At 43.5% G+C, this 24,386-nt stretch overlaps 1 protein-coding gene across 1 annotated transcript in view; it reads right to left on the bottom strand.

Moving 5' to 3' along the window:
- The window catches only part of LOC126281824 (lipase 3-like), a 71,587-nt gene extending 56,616 nt beyond the window's left edge, over nt 1-14,971 (bottom strand). The window contains exon 1 of the mRNA XM_049981052.1: nt 14,759-14,971. Coding sequence (XP_049837009.1) covers nt 14,759-14,881 — 123 coding nt within the window. The 5' untranslated portion in view covers nt 14,882-14,971. The remainder of the gene's footprint in view (nt 1-14,758) is intronic.
- Between the last annotated feature and the right edge of the window lie 9,415 nt (nt 14,972-24,386).

The raw sequence follows: 24,386 nt of genomic DNA, 5'->3' as shown, positions 1-24,386 counted from the left end.
AAGCTGTCATATAAAACAGCAAACTTGTTCCGAGGAACAGATATCAAAATCAGCTACTATACAAATAACAAAATAAAGGACAAAGCTATCCATAACATTAAAAATAACACCAAACCGTACAATCAATCAGGAATATACAAACTTAACTGCAACTCATGTCCAAAAACATACATAGGCCAAACAGGGAGAAACTTCAGCATACCTTTTCGAGAACACATGGATGCTCTTCGTTTAAAAAACTTAAATAAATCCACATTCGCCCAACATGTAGCAGAAGAAGAACATCAAGTAACAGACATATCCCATAACCTACAACTTCTCCACTTAGCCAACAAAGGAAAAAGAATGAACCTCCTAGAAGAAATCGAAATTTATTCACATAAACATGCATCCCCTTCTGACGTACTTAACGACCAAACAGAGCTGCCAAACCGAATATTTCTAAGAAACTTCCACACTCTACTTATCAAACCACTTACTAAGCACAATCAAGAAATAACATAATCTATTATAAACCCAACAAATGCATGTAATGAAATAAAACATAAAAATCTTAATTCTAATATCTTAATTCTATCTTTGTTATATTGTAAATGTATGAATTACTGCTTTGTATAAATGTGTTATGTTAGTTTATTATCTTCAATACTACAAAAAAAGCATACATCGTACTTAGAATACTTCTATCAGCCAAGTCAATATTTAGAAAACAATAGTTTTTCATAGAACCTCAAAACTTTCGTAAAAATATAACTCTGTCCATAGATAAACCATTTGTATGTAAACAAAACTGTCAGTCGACAACATGGCGGATAACGCACTGCGTCTGTGCAAAATACGTGATAAAAAGTGTTTGTGTTATTGAAAAAAAGAAGAAAAGCCAGGAAAAAACAAGGAGAGGAGAATGTAAGTAAAATGAACAACTGATAGTGTGTGACATTAAACTCACGAAATTGAAGTAAATGATTGGAGTCGTTGCTTTTGCACAGGCCTGCTGCAGCATCCAAACTGCTGTCGAGATTGTACTACTGTAGTAACTGAAGATCCATGTAATTTTCCAGCTGAAGATGGGTGCAAACCCGAAATGCATATTGACGTAAATAAAAAAACGCATTAAAAAGTGGCTGGTTGACGTATTTTTTCAGTGACATATTACATAATAATTTTTAAATGAACACACCGTCATTTGACAGTATTGTCAATACAGTCAAATGGCGGCGTGTTCGTTTAAAAAAATAAATAGTAACAATATTGTTAAATGGAACTGTGAAGTCTTTTAAATTTCCATAAAAGAAATTTATTTTCCGAAGACTGACACTAATTAGTATAAATATTGACAACAATTTTTTCGAAATATTAACCACCAGTTTCAGATATGACAATAATCCACAAATAATCTATAAACACTAGTTACATGCCTACCGAAGATTATGAAAAAAAGGTGTAAAATGTGTCAATACGGCATGCACACGTCCTGCCCTCATATGCTAAAAGAGACTCTAATGTGGTATTTGCGGCCTACATTATACAATATCCGAATCTAAACACAGGTTTTAATCTTGGAAGCGTTGGGCTTTCTACACAGTGTCATTTAAAATCTTTGCCACGTTCCTAGATGCGAGTAGTCGTCGTAGGTCAGTACAAGGTCGGCCATGTGTAATCACTCGGTGATAAGAGCGATATCTGGCCTTATCCGAACCATATCCGCATGATAAACATCTGTGCGCCTACAACGGTCTCAGCAGCTACAGCGTCCCGTTAAACTGTGTAGCGAGGGCTCATAGCAGATGGCCTGTATAGCAGATATCCAGTACTATCGGTTCTGTTTGCGGCTGTATGTAGATAGATTCGTTCATCGTGGAGTCAACATAGTTCCAAAATGATACTCTTTGACTTTTGGCTAGAGGGAAGGTGGCAGCCAGTGCAGTCACAGAAAGATCTTAGAAAGAGATTAACTTGATCGTAGTGATGGGGTGCTGATCTGGTGAGGCATCACGATGATTATAGGGGTAGTGTAAATGACGCGACGTATGACGATCAGTTATTTCCACAAAATGTGACGCTGCAGTTGGCCCCTCTACATGAACAATAATGCACGGTCACATCGAGATGGTCTAGTAGATGAATTTTACTCCTGTGAAACTATTCTTCACTTGGATTGCCCGGCGAATTCTCCGGACCTTAATGCTATCACATATGCCTGAAATGCAATTGGTAGACGAAACGCACTTTCGCAGACGTCACTAAAGACCTTTCAAACTTCCGTTAAGTTCGTACTAAGGAATGTAATAGGCATTCAGTAACCTTACTGAACCATGTCATCAATCGAGAACATGCAACATCACTGCCAGTGATGCCACCAGCACACAGCGATAGACAAATACTTTGCAGGTCCGACGCCACATGCTCTGAGCGTTCCCTACCCTTGTAACTGGCAATGCTGGTGTGAACGCCAGAATTACCTACTACTATCATTTCTGACTCTCTACAGAAAAATGTATGTGCTGTGTAGAACTATCATTGTCGTTTTTTAACATAACATGTATATTTTAAACAACTTCTTTTCGGTTGCTTTCTTGTCTTTCTGTCAGTATTTTTGGCACAAATTTTGCAGTTGATTTGAAACTAATTATCCGATGAGATAGAGGCTTGAAATTTTAAACGTAGCCCAGAACTGGCTGAGAATGCAATATTAACTCGCTGTATTGACTGTTTTATTGGTATGGATGGTGGGGATGAAAATGGTTGGTGACACCTGAAATCTCGGCTACCCTGCATAGCTTGCATGTTGTAATGATAGTATCGAATTCCGTTCTGTTTGAAAGGATGGGCATCGCTGTGAATACGGGGAAGAGGAGATGGACAGGGAGAGGGGGACGAGGAGATGGTGCGCCATTAGTGACGTACAAACATTCAGGCTAAGCCATGGATAAAATACTAATGTATATATGAATAATTATTTCCATAAACTATTATCATCTTCTTCTGAACAGGTCTCGTAAGACCCAACGGCATCGACCGACTGCCGTGTCATCCTCAGTAGCTAGGCGACTTTGGATGCAGATATGGAGGGGCATGTGGCCAGCACACTACTTTCCCAGCCGTTGTCAGTTTTCGTGACTGGAACCGCTACGTCTCATTAAAGTTGGTCCTCAATTGGACTCACAACGGTTGAGTGCACTCCATTTGCCAACAGCCCTCAGCAGACCAATACGATCATTAATCCACGTGCTACACAAGAACAACAGCACTGAACTTCGGTAGTCTGACGGGAACTGGTGTTAGCACTGCAGCAAGGCAGTTGAGAAATAAAAAATATACTATCATCAAAATGTTTAAAAACCAAAAATGGTTCAGATGGCTCTGAGTATTATGGGACTTAACTGCTGTGGTCATCAGTTCCCTAACTCATAACTACTTAAACCTAACTAACCTAAGGACATCACACACATCCATGGCCGAGCAGGATTCGAACCTGCGACCGTAGCGGTCACGCGGTTCCAGATTGTAGCGCCTAGAACCGCTCGGCCACTCCAGCCGGCTTTAAAAACCACTGAGAAATTTCACACACTTAAGACTAAAAAATAGAAAGTAATTATTTAAATAAAAATAAATTTTTAATGTGTGATGAGGGTATTAGATTAGTAAATGAGACGCTGAAAGTAGTAAATGAGTTTTACTATCTGACTAGAAAAATAACTGATAATGGTCGAAGTAGAGAGGATATAAAATGTAGACTGGCAATGTCAAGGAAACCGTTTCTGAAGAAGAGAAATTTGTTAACATCGAGTATAGATTTAAGTGTCAGGAAGTCGTTTCTGAAAGTATTTGTATGGAGTGTGGCCATGTATGGAAGTGAAACGTGGACGATAAATAGTTTGGACAAGAAGAGAATAGAAGCTTTCGAAACGTGGTGCTACAGAAGAATGCTGAAGATTAGATGGGTAGATCACATAACTAATGAGGAGGTATTGAACAGAGTTAGGGAGAAGAGAAATTTGTGGCACAACTTGACAAGAAGAAGGGACCGGTTGGTAGGACATGTGCTGAGGCATCAAGGGATCACAAATTTAGCATTGGAGGGGAGCTTGGAGGGCAAAAATCGTAGAGGGAGACCAAGAGATGAGTACACTAAGCAGATTCAGAAGGATGTAGGTTGCAGTAGGTACTGGGAGATGAAGAAGCTTGCACAGGATAGAGTAGCATGGAGAGCTGCATCAAACCAGTCTCTGGGCTGAAAACCACAACAATAAACACCAGCAATATTTTTTGATTGGACTTAAAAGTGTGAAATAATTACTCGTGGCCTCATACAGACAGTTCTGAAAATTTGTGATTGTGAAATTTTAATAGCTATAAAAATATTATTTATAACGAAAAATACGGGCCACAAACAGTAGATAAGACGTGAGCTGTTCACGCCTCAGTTACGTATTGCATGTGCCCCACGTTTTTCGCTATAATTCTTGCAAGCATTTTCATAGTTATTAAAAATTGAGTCACTAATTTTCAGAACTGTCTGTATGGTGTTAGAAATCTGTAGGGGGCTAGCAGAAATTATTTTATCCGTTTTAATCCGATTTAAAAATGTATTTTATTAACAGAGATTTTTATTTAAATAATGATTTTACTTTATACCGTTCGGAATGAACACTACAGCGATTAAATTCCTTCACTATACCTAAACTGACACGAAAATCAACGCTAAGTCTTCTAAGCACACAAAAACACGTGCTACAGACAAACGAATCAGAATGACGCTTCTGGCCGGGGTGTCACGTGGTATGTGCTGCCCTTTGCCGCTGTATATCGCCGACTCTTAGTTGCACACCACTATAACTACTGTTATCGTTGTTACTGTCTTTAATGAGGTGTAATGACGCACGTAGGGCTGACTCTGGTAGTTGCAACTGTCCTTTAATTTATTGTTCAAGTTAAGGTAATTTTATTGAAACTAGTCTTCGCTTTTGTTCGTTAAATAATGAAACAACTGCCATCTGTCCTGTTACTTTGTTTTAAAAATATTTCTTTACTTTGAAAAATATCGTATGTAAATGTTTCAGCCATTATTTATTCATTGCGCTTTAGCTCATTCTGTCACACTTCCGGCATCCTTTTGATCTTGGTTTAAATTTTAGGTACCAGTGTATTTCAGCGTCTGCACGAACTACGATAGTTAAGCTCGAAATTTCGTTTGCGTCTGACCACCTTAAAATTGGATTTTAATTACGTGCAGCACGGAATTCAATACCTAATTACGTTGTGAACGCTACCACAGACTGTATTTCGTGTAATGGAGGAGATACTCTTGACACTGCACTTGGAGGGAACTACATTGTGTGCTGCATCCCTGGAATATCTCATCCGTTTAACTTTAATGGCCATAGGGTTCCAGAAAGTCGTGCGTGCTGACAACGGTGACCATAGTCTCAAATGTGGACCAAACGGTTCTAAAAAAAAAGAAAAAGAAAGCACCACCTCATATCATCCACATTATTCGGCAGCCAAATCGTCCAAGCAGCATGCTGCATTTTTACAAAATAAGTGATGCGGAAGTTATATATACATTACATTTTTTATATCAAGGCATTGCTGTGAACTACTCACAATGCCGAAATGTTACAGACTTTGTGCGATGTAGTGTGAAGTTAGAACTTACGTAAACACTTTACTGAGCCTCTTAACTGAAGGAAACAAATACAAAATTATTCAAAAGCAGGTATATTTGCAGTAGTAATTTTCTTCCTTTTCTTTCGTTTCACCCTCTTTGGGGTACGCTGGATCTGTCATTTCTTTGTGCGTTGTTTTCTTCTTAGGGCCCAGTATTTCTTCATTCTTCCTGATCTTTTCCTCTCTTCTTCCCAGATGAATGGTTTGGACTTTGGTGTAGATTTGTCTTGGAACCTTATGTTTTCATCTTTAGTAATTAATTTAGCTGTTCGATCAATAAGTGAATTTTCTGAAATATTTGATTCTACTAGGTCTTTCTCAGTTTCCTTAAACCAGTTGGGTTTCGTTTTGCGGTTACGGGAAAAGTCAAAGATTTGCTTAGTTAATTTGTTGGAATTCATTCTGAGAAGATAACCATAAAAATTTATCCTCCTTTTTCGCATAGTATCTGAAAGTTTTCAAATTTTCTTGTAGAGAGTTTCATTTTTGATGCATGTAATCTTTTTGTCTTGAAATTTTGGTCCTGCAATTTTTCTTAAAATTTTTCTTTCCTTTAGCCCAAGTTTCTCCATTTGGCCTTTGAAATTGATGTTTAGTGTTTCTGCTGCATACAGTGCTTATGGCGTAATCACTGTCTTGTAATGTTAAATTTTGGACCCCCATGAAAGGGATTTATTGTTGTATGTATTTTTTTTTAGTTGGAAGGCCAATTCCAGTTTATTTTTTCTGGATTACATTGTTTTGATTTTATTAATAAATCAATTATTAAAGAAATTTTTTTTGAAACGTGTATTCCGTTTATGGCTGATAGTTAAAATTCCGAATATTTGAATATCTTCAAAGATTTCTCAAAGGTGGATGAGTTCTTAGCAGTTGCGAAAGGATGTCAGCCACAACCGAAAGTATTAATCCATAATTTTAATCTCGATTATGTAATTAACATCGATCAAATCGGCTGGTAGTTCAACTCGACTTACAACACAGTAGTGGAAATCAGTATAAAGGCAAGAATTCTACGTAAGTAATTTACAATGTCTGAAGCAACGTGTATCGAATTTGCTATGAAAGTGACAGATACGTGTAAGACAAACTGCCATGACGGAATTATATAGTTTCTTTCATAACATGACTCGGAAGAATGGTATAAACACATTCAGTGAACTGTTGTACATAGTGGGGCAAATAAAAATCATCCGGACGAGTGCACGCGATTGGTTGAGAAAGTACGCATATAACCACACACCGTGGCGCGCACACGTATACGCTCGCCACGTGATGCATACCGGTTAAGGACGCAGTGTCGGCTGTGTGTGTCAGTGGAGCAGTACAAAGGGTGCGCTGGTACTCACAGTGGAGCAGTGAACGTTTGTTGTGGAAAGTTACGTGACAAAAAAGTCGTGGAAACGGTATGGTCTGTTGTTTGCTAAGAAATTTAAAGGTGCCAAAATGCCAGCAAAGAGTCCCGTGCAAAGCGTAGTCCGAAAATGGTGTCCGACAGTATCTGTTTTGAAGAAGTCAAAAAAACAATCCGAAACGTGCTCGAACACCAGAAAATGTGGCTGCAGTTCGCTATTAAATACTTCAGAATCATACCAAATCAACACGACGATTCGATCATGCAGACGAGTACTGCTTTTGGGCCTGCATAAGATTTCCTACAAAGTGTCTGTTGTTGATGCACTAAAACCAGTAGATGCTTCCAGCTCCTCCAGTTCTGAGAGTGGCTGTTCACTGAGATAACAATGAATGGTTTGGACATGGATCTGTTCTTTATGCCTGATGAAATCTGGTTTCCCCTGAGTGTTGATGTCAACTCATAGAATCAGAGTTCTGGGCCGTTGAGAATCTGCATAACTTCCACGGAACGGCCAACATTGACGGAAGAGTAAGACCACGCAATTACTTTTCCAAAAGGATGGACAACTGCCCATACAGCCGGCCGAACCTTGGAGCAGATTTACACAATGTTATGCCTGACAAAGTAGTTAGCAGAGGTCAGTCTGGTCGCTGCCGTAGCTGACCACACAGGTCACCTGATCTGTCAGCTTGTGAATACTTTGTGTGGGGAGCCCTCAACATTAAGGTGTATCGCAACAACCCTCATAGTCTTCACGATGTGCAGCAGAATATTTCGGATAAGACTGCAACAATTCCAGCAGTCAAACTTCGATCCGCCTTCAGTAACTTGCTGACCAGGACTGAAAAATGCCAAGAGATTAATGCTAGTCCCTTTCAATATCTGCTATAGTCAGGTTAGCACCGTATTTCCTTTCTTCTGCTATGCTTCTTTGTATCCTGGAGCTCTGTTCTCCGGGTCACTTTTATCTGCTCCATCCGGTATTATTGCATTGTTTGTACTTTTTCCAACCTCCGTTCTTCCTAATTACCTCAAAAATTCCCTTTGGTACTGATTTTGGTGGGGTTTGTAGTTCTTGCACTGAAATTGTCGCCCACTCTTCTCCTATCACTTTTCGTCATCTCAAACATAGCCTTAAATTCCCTTCCACTGCAATAAACACTCCATGGTAGTATTCGCCGAAGGCTTACCATGGTGTTCAAATCCGGGCTACTTTCAGGCGAGAGTAAAACATCGATATTTTTATCTTCAAACCATTTTTTGGTTGTTTCAGAAACATGCACAGTTGCATTATCTTCTTGAAACATGAGGCTTTCATCCCATAGGTCCTCATGTATTCTAATCAGTTCTGCCTCTAGCAGCTCAGTACACATAGGAGAGTTCATTGAAGTGTTCAGCCAGGCAATGCGTGGTTTATCTTTAGCGATGAAGGCTGCCAAAATCATAACTCTTCCACCACCAACATTTTTGCTCATTCTTATCTGCTCCCATTCTTATCTGTTCTCATATCATGCGAAGAATGTTGAAATTCATCCAGCCTATCTAAATTGAACTTCTTCTCATCACTGAAGATCACTATATTCCATCTGAAGTCCACGACATATGTTTTCCAGCAAACTCCAATCTACCTTGTTTATGTTTAGGTGTTGGAGCAGGTATCTCAGGTAGTTTCCTGAATGTGTCTGATGGAGAACTTGACCATTAAAGATGACATATAGCTTTGCCTTGGTCATTCTATTGATAAGGTGAACAGCTAACTTCGACCTTCATTGTGTGTGGTGTTAACCTACAATTCTTGAAGCATTTGTGTATTGTACTTAGGTCTACAGAGAGTATCGCTTCACCATCTTCAAGACTTTTCCAATGAGTGGCGAAATCTAGATCGTCCGCATAAGCGAATTTCCTCGACTATGCTTCAGATAGATGACAACAGATTTCTGCAGTCGTTCTCGAGTGTTCGGTACATGTCATGTTAGAAGATTTGTCGTAGATGTCTAGCTATTACTAGCAATTGTAAATAGCAATAAATTGAGAGGAATAACGGTTTGTGGTTCTTGCTTTCCACAAAAGTAACCGTTTCCATGCGTCATGATATTATCTACTTCGCCCTTATTTACCCTTCTGGCCATACCAAGCGATCAATATAACTAAATTATCAGTCACTGTAATTGCATGGTTCAATTAATTGGTGCCATTTGACGATTAGAGAATCCTATTTCGTTGTACGCACCGATTTTTGCTTCTTAATCACATGATAACAGTTTTCCACGTCGCATCGTCACAATCGTGGTTTATGCACACAACAATCTCTGTTACTAATGGTGTCTGTTTCCTACTTGCGGTGCAGCCACATACGCACACACTAACACCGCAGAGCCAACTGCCCTTTTACCGAGTTCCACCCTCCACCACCTGAATCGTTGATGTCTTGTTATACACTGTACTACTAACATCAAATGCGATACCATTTGATGGCATTTGTCGGTATACTGTATTTCAGACTACTGTATACACACTGTGCATAAGTATTCCAACAGACAATGTACGTAATTTTCCTACAAATATCCCTACCTTTATACCGATTTCCATTACTGTAGATCACTCGCGGAACAAGGACCGAAATCAAATTTGAACAAGATTAGTCATTCCTTCACAGCACAGTATACTATAGCTCCGCCAGGAAAGATATTTCCTTACGTTTTCTTGTGGATGCAAGAACCGTCCGGGAAGTTTGGTCATTTACACTACTGGCCATTAAAATTGCTACACCAAAAAGAAATGCAGATGATAAACGGGCATTTACTCGACAAATATATTATACTAGAACTGATATGAGATTACATTTTCACGCAATTTGGGTGCATAGATCCTGACAAATCAGTACCCAGAATAACCACCTCTGGCCGTAATAACGGCCTTGATAAGCCTGGGCATTGGGTCAAACACAGCTTGGATGGCGTGTACAGGTACAGCTGCCCATGCAGCTTCAACACGACACCGCAGTTCGTCAAGAGTAGTGAATGGCATAATGTGACGAGCCAGTTGCTCGGCCACCACTGACCTGCCTTTTTTAATTGGTGAGAGATTTGGAGAATGTGCTGGACAGGGCAACAGACGAGCATTTTCTTTAGCCAGAAAGGCCCATACAGGATCTGCAACATGCGGTCGTGCATTATCCTGCTGAAATGTATGGTTTCGCAGGGGTGGAATGAAGGGTATAGCCACGGGTCGTAACACATCTGAAAAGTAACGTCCATTGTTCAAAGTGCCGTCAATGCGAACAGGAGCTGACGGAGACATGTAACCAATGGCACCCCATACCATCACGCCGGGTGATACGTCAGTATGGCGATGACGAATACACGCTTCCAATGTGTGTTCACCGCGATGTCGCCAAACGCGGATACGACCATCATGACGCTGTAAACAGAACCTGGATTCATTCGAAAAAAATGACGTTTTGCCTTTCGTGCGCCCTGGTTCGTCGTTGAGTACACCATCGCAGGCGCTCCTGTCTGTGATGCAGCGTCAAGGGTAACCGCACACATGGTCTCCGAGCTGATAGTCCATGCTGCTACAAACGTCGTCGAACTGTTCGTGCAGATGGTTGTTGTCTTGCAAACGTCCCCATCTGTTGACTCAGGGGTCGAGACATGGCTACACGATCCGTTACAGCCATGCGGATAAGATGCCTGTCATCTCGACTGATAGTGATACGATGCCGTTGGGATCCAACGCTGCGTTCCGTATTACCCTCCTGAACCCACCGATTCCATATTCTGCTTACAGTCATTGGATCTCGACCAACGCGAGCAGCAATGTCGCGATACGATAAACCGCAATCACGATAGGCTACAGTCCGACCTTTATAAAAGTCGGAAAACGTGATGGGACGCATTTCTCCCTCCTTACACGAGGCATCACAACAACATTCACTAGGCAACGCCGGTCAACTGCTGTCTGTGTATGAGAAATCGGTTGGAAACTTTCCTCATGTCAGAACGTTGTAGGTGTCGCCACCGGCGCCAACCTTGTGTGAATGCTCTGAAAATCTAATCATTTGCATATCACAGCATCTTCTTCATGTCGGTTAAATTTCGCTTCTGTAGCACGTCATCTTCGTGGTGTAGCAATTTTAATGGCCAGTAGTGTATTCAGAAAAGAAGTGTCGGCTTGTCTCAGAAATTAAAAAAAAAATGTATTAGTGACGTGTACGAGATCAGGGAAGTGATCTGCACGATATCAGGGAAGTATATGAAAGTGCTGCACGGGAAGCGTTTAAAATCTATAATTCGTCCGTAAGTGGAACGAAGAGTTATTTTATATTATTAATTCGTGGGGAGGGCAGGCCGATCAGCCTTTTTGGATTAAATCTTTGTAAATAAAAGGCAAACGAGCAAGCTTGATTGTAAAAATTTCCCACCCATATTTACTCCTCTTTGCGCATCCTACGAAATTAGTTTTACAGTCAGATAAAAATTTTCATGAAAAATTTCACTGTACTACCGACTTGCTGATGTTGAGTAAAGAAGAGAGAAGATCCCATAATTTTTTTTCTTTAATACTGCATCAATTTGCACAGCATCTTTCGCAGGAATGATACGTGGTTCCCATCGAAGCTGTTCGAGGAAAGGACAATCTTTTTTTTAATTGAAACGAGCAGTGTTTGCTGGTATCGCTTCTGAAAAACTCGTGTGCCTGCAAGGCAACAGATTTCACTGAACGTGCGTGGTGCTCTACGAATTTGCGTTTCGTTTGGTTCTGCCACGAATACTATCATAAATTCTGTTCTAGCGTAGCAAGTGATAGGGAGTAAAACGATTATGAAATCTAGTCTATAACATTCTGAATAGACATTTATAGATTGTTAGCTGAAATGGATTTATTGATTTATTAATGGAATTACTAGGGTGAAAATGACTGTTTTTGAATAATTTTGCATGCCGCGTATTATTTGATGTTACCCTTTACGGTGAAATTAAAAAAGAAAGAGTACAGTGACGTGATTTGGACCCATTCCACCAGCGCGGTAGGCATGGATCTTAGTCCATGCGCTACATTCGGTCGGTCGAAAGGTATTTAAAGTTACTGGTATAGGAGGAACACTTGAGACTTGAACATCGGTTTTCTCGGAAATTGGGGACCATCGCATGAAAACCTGCTAGGCAGGTATTCTGCACAGCTCCCTCTGCAACGTACTGAAGACACACCAAAATCTGTGATTAATGAGTCTAGTGGTCACCTTGTAAGAGACGGGGTGACATTCTTTAGATGTCAAAAAGTAAGTAGTTCGTATTGCAAGAAGTGACGGCACAAATTATCACTCTTTCATCATCTATATAATCAGTTACACTTATCACAGCCGTTAGTCCTTGACGTTTTGCTCCGATAAAGTACAGAATATCGCAGAACTACGATGTCTTCGGCAGTCCATATCTTATCTATGATGTGAAAGAACTTCAGTGCAGCGTTTAAAACGTCGCTTGGTACTATATTAACATAGCATAAGGCCAATCAAAAGATTTCTGAACCACCTTCTTATTTTCCCTTACGGTGACACGCATCAGTTTATGATTAACAGCGTCAACAGTTCATGTCTCACTGCCGTAAGTAAAAATTGGCAATACACACTGATTGCAAGCTTTATTTTTCCAGACACAGTGAAATCGTAGTTTTGGAAAATCTATTTAGCCTACCAAAATAGTCCAGACCGTTGTCTCTTTTTCGTTTGTCCTTTATAAGGATTCGAAAGATTACTTCAGAACTGCTGAGAATCGTTTTGACGACGTATAACTTTGAGGTTCGCCGATGGCATTGTAATTTTGTCAGAGACAGCGAAGGACTTGGAAGAGCAGTGGAACGGAATGGACAGTGTCTTGAAAGGAGGATATAAGATGAACATCAACAAAAGCAAAACGAGGATAATGGAATGTAGTCGAATTAAGTCTGGTGATGTTGAGGGAATTAGATTATGAAATGAGACACGTAAAGTAGTAAAGGAGTTTTGCTACTTGGGGAGCAAAATAACTGATGATGGTCGAAGTAGAGAGGATATAAAATGTAGACTGGCAATGGCAAGGAAAGCGTTTCTGAAGAAGAGGCATTTGTTAACATCAAGTATAGATTTAAGTGTCAGGAAGTCGTTTCTGAAAGTATTTTTATGGAGTGTAGCCATGTATGGAAGTGAAACTTGGATGATAAATAATTTGGACAAGAAGAGAATAGAAGCTTTCGAAATGTGATGCTACAGAAGAATGCTGAAGATCAGATGGGAAGATCAGATAACTAATGAGGAGGTATTGAATAGGATTGGGGAGAAGAGGAGTTTGTGGCACAACTTGACAAGAAGAAGGGACCGGTTTGTAGGACATGTTCTGAGGCATCAAGGGGTCACAAATTTAGCATTGGAGGGCAGCGTGGAGGGTAAAAATCTTAGAGGGAGACCAAGAGATGAATACACTAAGGATGTAGGGTGCAGTAGGTCCTGGGAGATGAAGAAGCTTGCACAGGATAGAGTAGCATGGAGAGCTGCATCAAACCAGTGTCTGGACTGAAGACCAGAACAACAACAACGTCCGTTTCTGATTCCACTTTAAGTTCTGCTTTTCTCAGTATGCTGAGAATCAAATGGAAACAGTAGCAATGGCTTGTGTGTTATTCAGCATAGTGCCATTCATTCAGTGCACTGTTACTCTAGAACTATTAATAAAGAGTTTACTGAAATACACTGTTCAATCACATTAATGTGATAACTTGTCAAAAGGCTCTATATTATTGCACTTACTGCAGCGTGGACTACTGCGAGACGTGCTTGAAGAGATTCAGTGAGGTTCTGGAAGGCACCGACAGTGATCTGGAGCAATGCTGACACCAGTGCTGTGGCCAGCTGCAGTGGGTTTCTCGGTTGAGGATCAATCGCACGAACAACCCGATCGCGGTGGTTACACAGATTCTCAATTAGGTTCAAATCCGGGGGGAGGGGGGGGTTGTGGCCAGAGGATTACAGTAAGCTCGTCTTGGTCCACTCCGAACCACCCTGTGGTAGATGCTATCGTTAACTTGGTCCCCAAAAATAGAGGCATTCTTGTGTTGGTCCATTGCGCCATCCAGATTAACGAAATCACCCAGGGAATGCTATGAAAACATTCCCCAGACCATAACTCTCTCTCCTCGGGCCTGGACCCTTTGCTTTCAGACGTTTCACACCATCCACGCCAACATCTGTCTGCTGGTGTTCAAAACGTGATTCGTCTGAACAGGTCATCTGTCGCCACTCATGGATCTCAAGTTGCGGCATTGGTGAGTGATATTTCTACTGCTAGTGCTCCCAACAGCTGTCTGTGGGCGCTTATAGCACATTGGCTTCGAGAATATGCGGCAGCCTCATTAACGTGACTGTACTATGTAATACATTGTGTGAAAGCAGTGGGCTTCTTGAAGGTCATGTGAACGAGACATTCAACAAAATATGAATGAACAGCAACACATTATTAACATAATTCAATGTAGCAATTTTTGATGGCTAGCGAAACTCTTTCTTTCTTTTGGTTTCTGTATTCCTTATGATAAAAAACCAATCGTGAGCACGACCGAATAAAAGAGGATCAGTAACGTTAGGAAAGAGGTAGGAAATCTGTAGTTGCATGCAGACAAATATCGGACATGTGGAGAAGTCTGGAAGGGACCTCTATCCAACAGAAGTCGAGAACTGGTTGCGAATTATGGACTTACTGTGTCCAAGTCTTCGTCCTCGTTATGGGCGAGAGGTACACCCGCAGCGGGTGCCGCCGTGGTTGCGGCGATCACCACCAGCAGCAGCACCAGCGCCTGAGGAAGAGCTCCGCCGGCCATCATCGCTATCTAGTGAGTGCCTGCACCAGCTCAAGGCGGTCCCCCCATTAAATACCCATCGTCTTATCTGACGCTGCATCACGAGTCTATACTATTTACATTTACATTTATCTCGTCACATATGCACAGAGAATGATTCACATCACAGTTTCGAAACCTCGTGGGGAAAAACAATCTATCATGGACTGCTCCTATACAAGGAGATAAACATGAAAGGAAATACATTTACACGGTTAATGGTTTGATAAGGAAGAAAGAAATGTATCTAAATGTAAACACTTCATATTATTGCAAAGTTCGACGTGAAAATCTTTATGCTTCTTAAATTAGCACTTTTATTTTTTCGTTTTAACTGATATGTCTGCTCCTTAGTAGAATGTGCACGTGCACTGATCGCCTTGAGAGATTTAAATTACGTGGGAGAGTCAACATATACGAAAGAGGTAGTTTAGAAAACTCTCTATCAGCCGAATCGTGAGTATTGCTAGAAAGTGTAGGACCTCAGGAGAGACGTCTACAGACGTTATAGTAACATCTGGCGTGCAACAGGGGAGTGTTATGGGACAATTGCTTTTCACAATATATATAAATGACCTAGTAGATAGTGTCGGAAGTTCCATGCGGCTTTTCGTGGATGATGTTGTAGTATACAGAGAAGTTGCAGCATTAGAAAATTGCAGCAAAATGCAGGAAAATCTGCAGCGGATAGGCACTTGGTGCAGGGAGTGGCAACTGATCCTTAACATAGACAAATGAAATGTTTTGCGAATACATAGATAGAAGGATCCTTTATTGTATGATTATATGATAGCGGAACAAACACTGGTAGCAGTTACTTCTGTAAAATATCTAGGAGTATGCGTACGGAACGATTTGAAGTGGAATGATCATATAAAATTAATTGTTGGTAAGGCGGCTGCCAGGTTGAGATTCATTGGGAGAGTCCTTAGAAAATGTAGTCCATCAACAAAGGAGGTGGCTTACGAAACACTCGTTCGACCTATACTTGAATATTGCTCATCAGTGTGGGATCCGTACCAGGTCGGGTTGACAGAGGAGATAGAAAAGATCCAAAGAAGAGCAGCGCGTTTCGTCACAAGGTTGTTTGGTAAGCGTGATAGCGTTACGGAGATGTTTCGCAAACTCAAGTCGTAGACTCTGCAAGCGAGGCGGTCTGCACCGCGGTGTAGCTTGCTGTCCAGGTTCCGAGAGGGTGCGTTTCTAGATGAGGTATCGAATATATTGCTTCCCCCAACTTATACCTCCCGAGGAGATCACGAATGACAAATTAGAGAGATTAGAGAGCGCACGGAGGCTTTCCGGCAGTCGTTCTTCCCGCGAACCATGGAACAGGAAAGGGAGGTAATGACAGTGTGATGTAAAGTGCCCTCCGCCACATACGGTTGGGTGGTTTGCGGAGTATAAATGTAGATGTAAAGGACTGGTACAGGAAATATTGGAAGCCAGACGCGAAAAAACTGCGCAAAAGTATCTTCCTTTCTCTTTCTTCATTCTCTCTCTACTCCCCCCCCCCCCCCCTCGCCCCCTGTTCATTTCACCTCTTGTTCCTCACCCCTTTAAGTCTAGTTCACTATTAATTGCCCTAATTCTCAGCCACTGTTCAATCATATTTGCCCCCCCCCCCCCGTCCACTCCCGCCCCCCTCTCCCGCTACTCACCGTTTAGATCTTCAACTCCATTACTACTCATTCATTTCTCTTACACGTATAATAAATACATAGTAACACAACTAAACAGCATAACATAGATATGACGAATCGCAGAGGAAGAGAACAGATTTGGATCAAGCGAAAAACTAGCGGTTGGTATTGGTACTTCAATATGCTGTGTCCCACATCAAGAAACTGATAGTTCTTCAAAGCAATGTGGCTTTAATCCAGAATCAACAGTGCGAAACGAAGGAATACCTCTAAAGCGTGCAAGCAGATGACGTCTCCTCATGAGCGAAAACATGACATGACAGACCGTAAGTAAAATCAAAATCTTTTGTAAAAAACTGTTTCTTGGTTTAGAAACTAAGGCAAAAAATGAAGACTCGGACTTAGGCCGTCATCGTCAAACGACAATCCACCGGCCGACCGATGCAGGTGCAACGGACTCCTCCACCAAGTAACACGTCCGCCAGAAGGACAAACATTTAGAGGATGGAGAACAACACTCCAGTCTGTTCTCATAGTGGCGACCCTGGACACTTTGCGCATTACTACACAGAAAGAAGTCGACCGTTACGCTGCAAAGTGTCAAGCATCAGAAAAGTCCTATTCACGCCAGTCAACAACAGAAGATTACAGTTAACTTGTGGTCTCAAGTTCATCGTCGTACTCTGGACTCAACGATCGCGAGGTCGAAGCGACAATGGATGCAACTGTTCCCGTTTCAACTGGACGATGCACAGGATGACTATGCAAAACTTCTCTTCACCAGGACTGAAGAAATAGGACAGCTGGCTCGCTTGCTGACCGTGGACGTTCAGAAGAAGGAACGACAGCGTTTCAGTACCAAGAACCAATCAGTGACGTACAGACCGGGAGGTCAGATCTGGATTTTTGCACCTGTGCGGAAGGTAGGGCTAATGGAAAAGTTGATGAAGCGCTACTTCGGGTTGTACAATATCCTTTTATCTCTACATCTACATAGATACTCGGCAAGGTACCTTACGACTTACGGCGGTGGACACCACGTACCACTACCAATCGTTTCCTTTCCTATTCCACTCGCAAATGGAGTGAGGGAAACTCGACTGTCTATATGCTACCGCATGAGCCCTAGTTTCTCGTATGTTATGTTTGTCATCCTTACCTTGGCGGCAGCACGATATTTCAACTTCAAATCCTGGTTTGTTAAATTTTCTCAGTTGTGTTCCTCTAAAAGATTGTCGCTTTCCTTCTAGGGATTCCCATTTTAATTCCCGAAACATCTCCGTAATACTTGCGCGTTGTTCGAACGTCTCGGTAACAAATCTAGCAGCCCACCTTTCAATTGCTTCATGTCTTCCTTTCATCCGACTTAAAGCCAATCTCAAACACTCCAGCAGTACTCAAGAACATATCGCAGTAGCGTCATATAAGTGAACTCTTTTACAGAGCACGCATGGGTGGCCGAGCGGTTCTAGGCGCTTCAGTCAGGAACCGCGCGACCGCTACGTCGCAGGTTCGAATCCTGCCTCGGACATGGATGTACGTGATGTCCTTAGGTTAGTTAGGGTTAAGTTCTTCTAAGTGCTAGGGAACTGATGACCTCAGATGTTAAGTCCCACAGTGCTCACAGCCATTTTGAACTTTTACAGACGAACCTCACCTTCCCAAAATTCTCCCAATAAACCGAAGTAGACCATTCGCCTTCCCAACATGCTCGTTTCATTTCATATCGCTTTTAAACGTTACGCCTAGATTTTTAAACAACGACACTGTGTCAAGGAGGACACTACTAATGCTGTGTCCGACCATCGCGAGTTTGTTTTTCCTACTCGTCTGTATTAACTTACATTTTTTTGCATGTAACTGCCATTCATCACACGAACTAGGAATTTTGTCTAAGTCATCTTGCATCCCCCTACAATCACCCAACTTCGACAACTTCCCGTACACCACATCAGCATCAGCAAATAACCGAAGATAACTGCCCATCCTGTGCGCCAGATCATTTATGTATATAGGAAATAATAACAGTCCTATCGCCCGCATCTCGTGGTCGTGCGGAAGCGTTCTCGCTTCCCGCGCCCAGGTTCCTGGGTTCGATTCCCGGCGTGGTCAGGGATTTACTCTGCCTCGTGATGGCTGGATGTTGTGTGTTGTCTTTAGGTTAGTTAGGTTTAAGTAGTTCTAAGTTCTAGGGGACTGATGACCATAGATGGTAAGTCCCATAGTGCTCAGAGCCATATGGACCATTTAACAGTCCTATCATAAAATCCCTAGGTAACTCATGATGATATCCTTATCTCTGATGAGCACCCGCCGTCGAGAACAACGTACAGAGTTTTATTACTTATGAAGACTTCCATCCGGTCGTACTGTCTTTAACAGCCTACAATGGGGCAACGTGTCAAACTCTTTCCGAAAATCTAGAAATGTACAGGGTGAATTTTTTCTAACATTTAAAAAGCACAGAAGTGACGTATATGAAGCTGAATCAAGTAATTTAATGTACGACACACGGGGCCGCAAACGACGGCAAATACCCCAAAACTGGAGACAAATGCTGAACACGTGACCCTCAGCGGGCGCGAACCACGCTGCACGTGCAGCCGTTGAGTTTGCCGATCCTACTTTCGCTGGGAGGGGACAATGCTACACATTGTTTCTCTAAGCTACTCTCTTCTCGTAAATGTAAACCGATTCATAGTAGTCTTGTGTTACTCCTACTGCGAGCACTATTGTATCACACCGAATAATACAAGAACGAAAACGCATTAGTCTAGCGGAGCTATGTGAAGTTCTGCCTCCACCGGCGAGGGTCAGATCGTCAAGTCCAACTGCTGAATGTGTGCCGAGGTACGTCAACTAGTGACGTCACATGTTCAAGATTTGTCATCCACTTCTCGGGTATTTCCCGACATTTTCGGTTCCTTTTGCCTTATACTAAATTACTTGTCTCAGAGTCTTTTGTGGTTGGCAGGAGAGACAACACCGTGTTACTAAAGGAGGCCGAAATGCACGCGTTTTAGCTCACACAGGCTGGCGTGAGGTCTGGAACACGACAAGGAAATTAGAATTGAGAAAAACGGACGTAGCTGGTGGAATACTTAACTTCAATCCACTAATGATGAACGTTGCTCTTGACGTTACATATTTCACAATATCAGTACTAACTGATAATGGCGCCTTGCTAGGTCGTAGCAAATGACGTAGCTGAAGGCTGTGCTAAACTATCTTCTCGGCAAATGAGAACGTTAGTAGGCAGTGAACCATCGCCAGCAATGTCAGCTGTACAACTGGGGCGAGTGCTAGGAAGTGTCTCTAGACCTGCCGTGTGGCAGCGCTCGGTCTGCAATCACTGATAGTGGCGACACGCGGGTCCGACGTATACTACCGGACCGCGGCCGATTTAAAGGCTACCACCTAGTAAGTGTGGTGTCTGGCGGTGACACCACATTCCTCCCCCGCAAATCGGCGTACGGTTGTGGCATAAGGTTTCCGCCCGCCGTGGGGAGGACCCCCTGTTTACGTATGCGACGAGGTGGGGAGCCTAACAACAGGCGAGGCTGTGCCACCCGCACCCTGCCATTCGGACTGCGGGGAGCTAGGAAACACCTGAAAACCTGCTCCAGGGTGCACGCCAACATGCGATGTATGCGCCCGTAGAGAGACAGGAGGGGCCGTAGGGTCGACCTCCATAGGGCCGGGGCACCCGACGGGCGGAGACGACATATGGTCCGGAGCGGGCAAGAGTTCCATGTCGTAGGACAACTGGTCACGGTAAGCGATCGTCGGCGCGTGACCCAGGAAGGCGCCCGGCGATTGCAGCGACGCGTCCACTGCGGGCGTCGCCGGCGGGAGAACAGGCGACGGCGGCGGAGGCGGCGGCGCGTCGCCATGGGGCAAAATGGAAGGCAGCGTCGGTAACACCTGGGGCTGAGGTGAGCCAGTAGATGGGTCCCCGGGGTGCTGACCTGACGGCACCAACGCTGAAAGCAGACGGCGAGCGGCAGATCCCGTGCGACGATGCGACGACAGAGGCGCAGCTGATGGAGATGCCGACGCACCTCACCAGAGGCTCCCAAAACCAGATACACAGCGCTGCCGAGGCAGAGAAGAATGCGCCCTTCGAGCCAACGCCGTGAACCCCGATAGTGGCGATAGTAGACAATGTCGCCTGGAGCAAAAGCAGGTGTCTGCCGCTGCACAGGAACCTGATGCGGCGGATGGAGCAAAGACATCAAGGTTCGATGAGGGCGACCGTGGAGCAACTCAGCTGGCGAGTGACCATCTCGGGGCTGAGAGCGATACGAGGACGAAAAGAGCAATAACGCGTCCTCCCGAGAATGCGACTCTTTCAACTTCAACATCTATGACTTGAAAGTCCTGACCAATCATTCAGCGGCACCGTTTGACTGTGGCGAAAACGGATCGGACGTCAGATGTTGAATACCATTGGCCTTGCAGAATGACCGAAATTCTGCGGACATTAAGTGGGGCCACTGTCGGAAACAATAGTCTGTGGAAGACCTTCAGTGCAAAAGATAGCAGATAACGCTTGGATGGTGGCAGATGACGTCGTGGAAGACATCCGGACAACAAAAGGAAAATTACTGAATGAATCTACCGCAACCAACCATCGAGCATTCCAGAATGGACCAGCAAAATCGATGTGTAAGCGTTGTCAAGGGAAAGTGGCTTTTGGCCATGCAAAGAATTTCCGCGGTGGTGCTGACTGTTGTTGTTCGGCACACACCATGCAAGAAGAGCACATATTCGTAATCGCGGCATCAATTCCGAACCAAGTACAGTGCTGACGAGCAAGTTGTTTCGTTCTCACTATACCCCAATGTCCTTGGTGGAGAAGCTGTAAGACAGGACTGTAACGAACGTGGTACCACGATCCTGGACTGATCATTATCAGAACGCAACAGCAAAACACCACGTCGTACAAAAAGTCTCTCCTTGTGAGCAAAAAATCGGCGAACCAACGGGTCTCCGATCCGTGACTTTGACAAGGGCCATTGCGTAACAACAAAACGCAGAACGGGAGCAAGGACAGGGTCGGCAGCTGTGGCTGTAGCTATACGAAGAAAATCAATCGGAAACGATTCGACCACGTCATCGGTTTCCGCATCAATGAACATGCAAGCAAGTTCGGAGGAATCGAATGCCCTATCCTCAGCAACAGGCAAGCGGGACAACGCATCAGCGTTTCCGTACTTAGCAGTGGACCGGTACAAGATATCGTAGCGGTACTGCGAGAGGAAAATAGACCAGCGAATGAATTTCTGCGCTGTACGTGGAGGTACAGGCTTGGTCGGATAAAAAAGCGATGTCAAAGGTTTGTGGTCTGTCATTATGGTAAAGTGACGACCATACAAGAAATCATGAAACTTTGTAATACTAAATACGAGAGCCAATGCTTCTTTCTCGATCTGTGAATAATTTCTTTGAGCAGACGAGAGCAATTTGGACGCAAAGGCAATAGGGCGATCGTGAGATCCATCTTCGTGCGCACGCACAGCACCGATCCCGAAATCCGATGCATCCACCAGCATCAACAAGAGGGGCTTCTGGGGATCGAATGGCGTAAGGCAAGTATTGGAAAGCAACGCCGATTTCAACTGGCGAAAGGTGCGGTCGCATTCCGCCGTCCAGACGAACAGAACACCCTTATGGCGTAAGCGATGAAGCGGAGCTAAAATGGAAGAGGCATGCGGCACATATGTGTGATAATAGTTGATTTTTCCTAGCACACTCTGTAGCTGCTTCAAATTCTGCGGCGAAGGCAAGTCTTTTATGGCATGGAGGTGCGTTGGACTGGGATGTATGCCTTGGGCATTGAGTACATGTCCCAGGTATGGCAAATCACGAGCAAAAAACACACATTTGTCCTTCCGCAAGCGAAGACCATTTTGTCGCAAGACCTGAAGTAATGTTCTGAGATTGGTCAAATGTTCTTCTTCCGTCTTTCCAGAGATCACAATATTGTCCAGATAATTTGCTGCAGTAGGGACCGACGCACAAACAGTTTGTAGATATTGCTGAAACAATGCAGGGGCGGATGCACACCCGAATGGCAGTCGTTTGAATTGATACAACCCAAGATGCGTGTTAACCACCAAAACGCGCTGGGATTCTTTGTCCACCGGTATTTGCAAGTACGCATCTGCGAGGTCCAGCTTCGAAAAATATTTACCCGGGCACAGTTTTTCAAAAAGATCTTCCGGGCGGGGTAAAGGAAAAGTTGCAATCACTAGTTGTGGATTCACTGTTGCTTTGAAGTCCACACAATGTCTCAACTTACCGGAAGGTTTGGCAAAATTACTAAGGGTGATGCCCAGAGAGAAGCCAGCACACGTTCAATTACTCCTTGTGATTCCAAATCGTGTAATGTTTTTGCGACCTCATAACGCAATGCATGGGGAACATTGCGCGCTCTGAAAAATTTCGGTTGCGCGTTTACTTTCAGTTCCAAATGTGCTTTATAGTTCTTAGCGCAACCGAGGCCCGGTGCGAAAATGTCTGCAAATTCTTCACATAGACGAGAAACACTGTCTGAAGGCACCGTCTGGTTCACTGATAGGGCCTGATTTACTATAGACAAGTTAAACAACTGAAATAAATCGAAACCAAACAAGTTCACTGCAGAAGAAGAACGAAGGATGTAAAATGACACAAGTTTTGTTTGTCCTTTGTACGTTGCAAGAAGGCTGCACTGTCCTAACACAGGGATCTCTTGACCTGAATAGCTAGTTAACAGTTGCGGCACGCAACGGAGGTGTGCCCAGCAGTTAGTAAGTGTCTTGATTGATCAGTGAAACTGCAGCTTCGGTATCGAGTTGGAATGGTATCACTTTGCCGTTAATGGACAAGTCTACAAGAAGTTTATTGTCCTGCTGACTACAAGAGCGACTGTCTCGTGCAACGTGAACTGACACTGGTACATAATCACTTGCGAATGGACGGGAGTTCCGGCAATGTCGACGCACACTGTTTTCGGGACGAACACAGTCACTGTTAGAGTGGCATTGCGCGGAGTGGAATGAACTACATAAATTTCCATGGGTGAAGTTTCGCGAGCCTGAGTATCCTTGGTTCGATTCCGATTCCGGCGCGAAGCAAAGGGCCTGGAACGGTTTTGAGCTTCCGATCTGAGCTTTTTCTGGCAAACACTCTGAACATGTCCTTTTTTATTACAATAAAAGCAAATAGCTTGGCGTGACGGGCAATTCTCACGCGAATGTTTAGTAGCACAACGCGGGCATGACTTGATCACTCCATTAGCTTGCCAGCGGGCACACGTGGCTGAGTGCCTGGCGGCAACGTCCCGGCCGGGCGCGAGGGCTGCTTACTGCTCCGTGCAGCTCGCCCGGCGGGCCGGTTAACCTGACACACTGCCGGCGACGTTTCAAATGATTCCTGAGCAAAGTCAAGTGTGACCTGTCGATTTAATATGTCCGTCACTTGTTGAAGGGAGGGATTTACTAGTTTCAAAATCTGTTCCCTTATACGAACATTAGAAACGTTCTGGGCAATTGCATCACGTACCATAGTATCTGAATAAGGGAGTCCACATTGACACTCAAAAGCACAATCCCTAGTAAGGCTTTGCAAGGTTGCAACCCACTCCCGATTAGTCGGGCCTGCCGTACGTTTTGTACGAAAGAAGGTATACCTTTTCGCAACTACATTGATTGATTCTTTGAAATATGCTTCTGATGCACACAAAATTTCTTCGTAGGACAGAGTTGCTACGTCGCTGCGGGGAAATATTTTGACTATCACACGGTACGTGTTTACTCCGACTGAAGATAACAAAAAAGGCTGCCGCTCGTTACCTTGAATTC

The sequence above is a fragment of the Schistocerca gregaria genome, chromosome 7 (assembly GCF_023897955.1).
Source record: "Schistocerca gregaria isolate iqSchGreg1 chromosome 7, iqSchGreg1.2, whole genome shotgun sequence".
NCBI lineage: Eukaryota > Metazoa > Arthropoda > Insecta > Orthoptera > Acrididae > Schistocerca > Schistocerca gregaria.
Note: the sequence above shows the minus strand (reverse complement) of the source record. Positions and strands in the feature narration are given on the sequence as shown.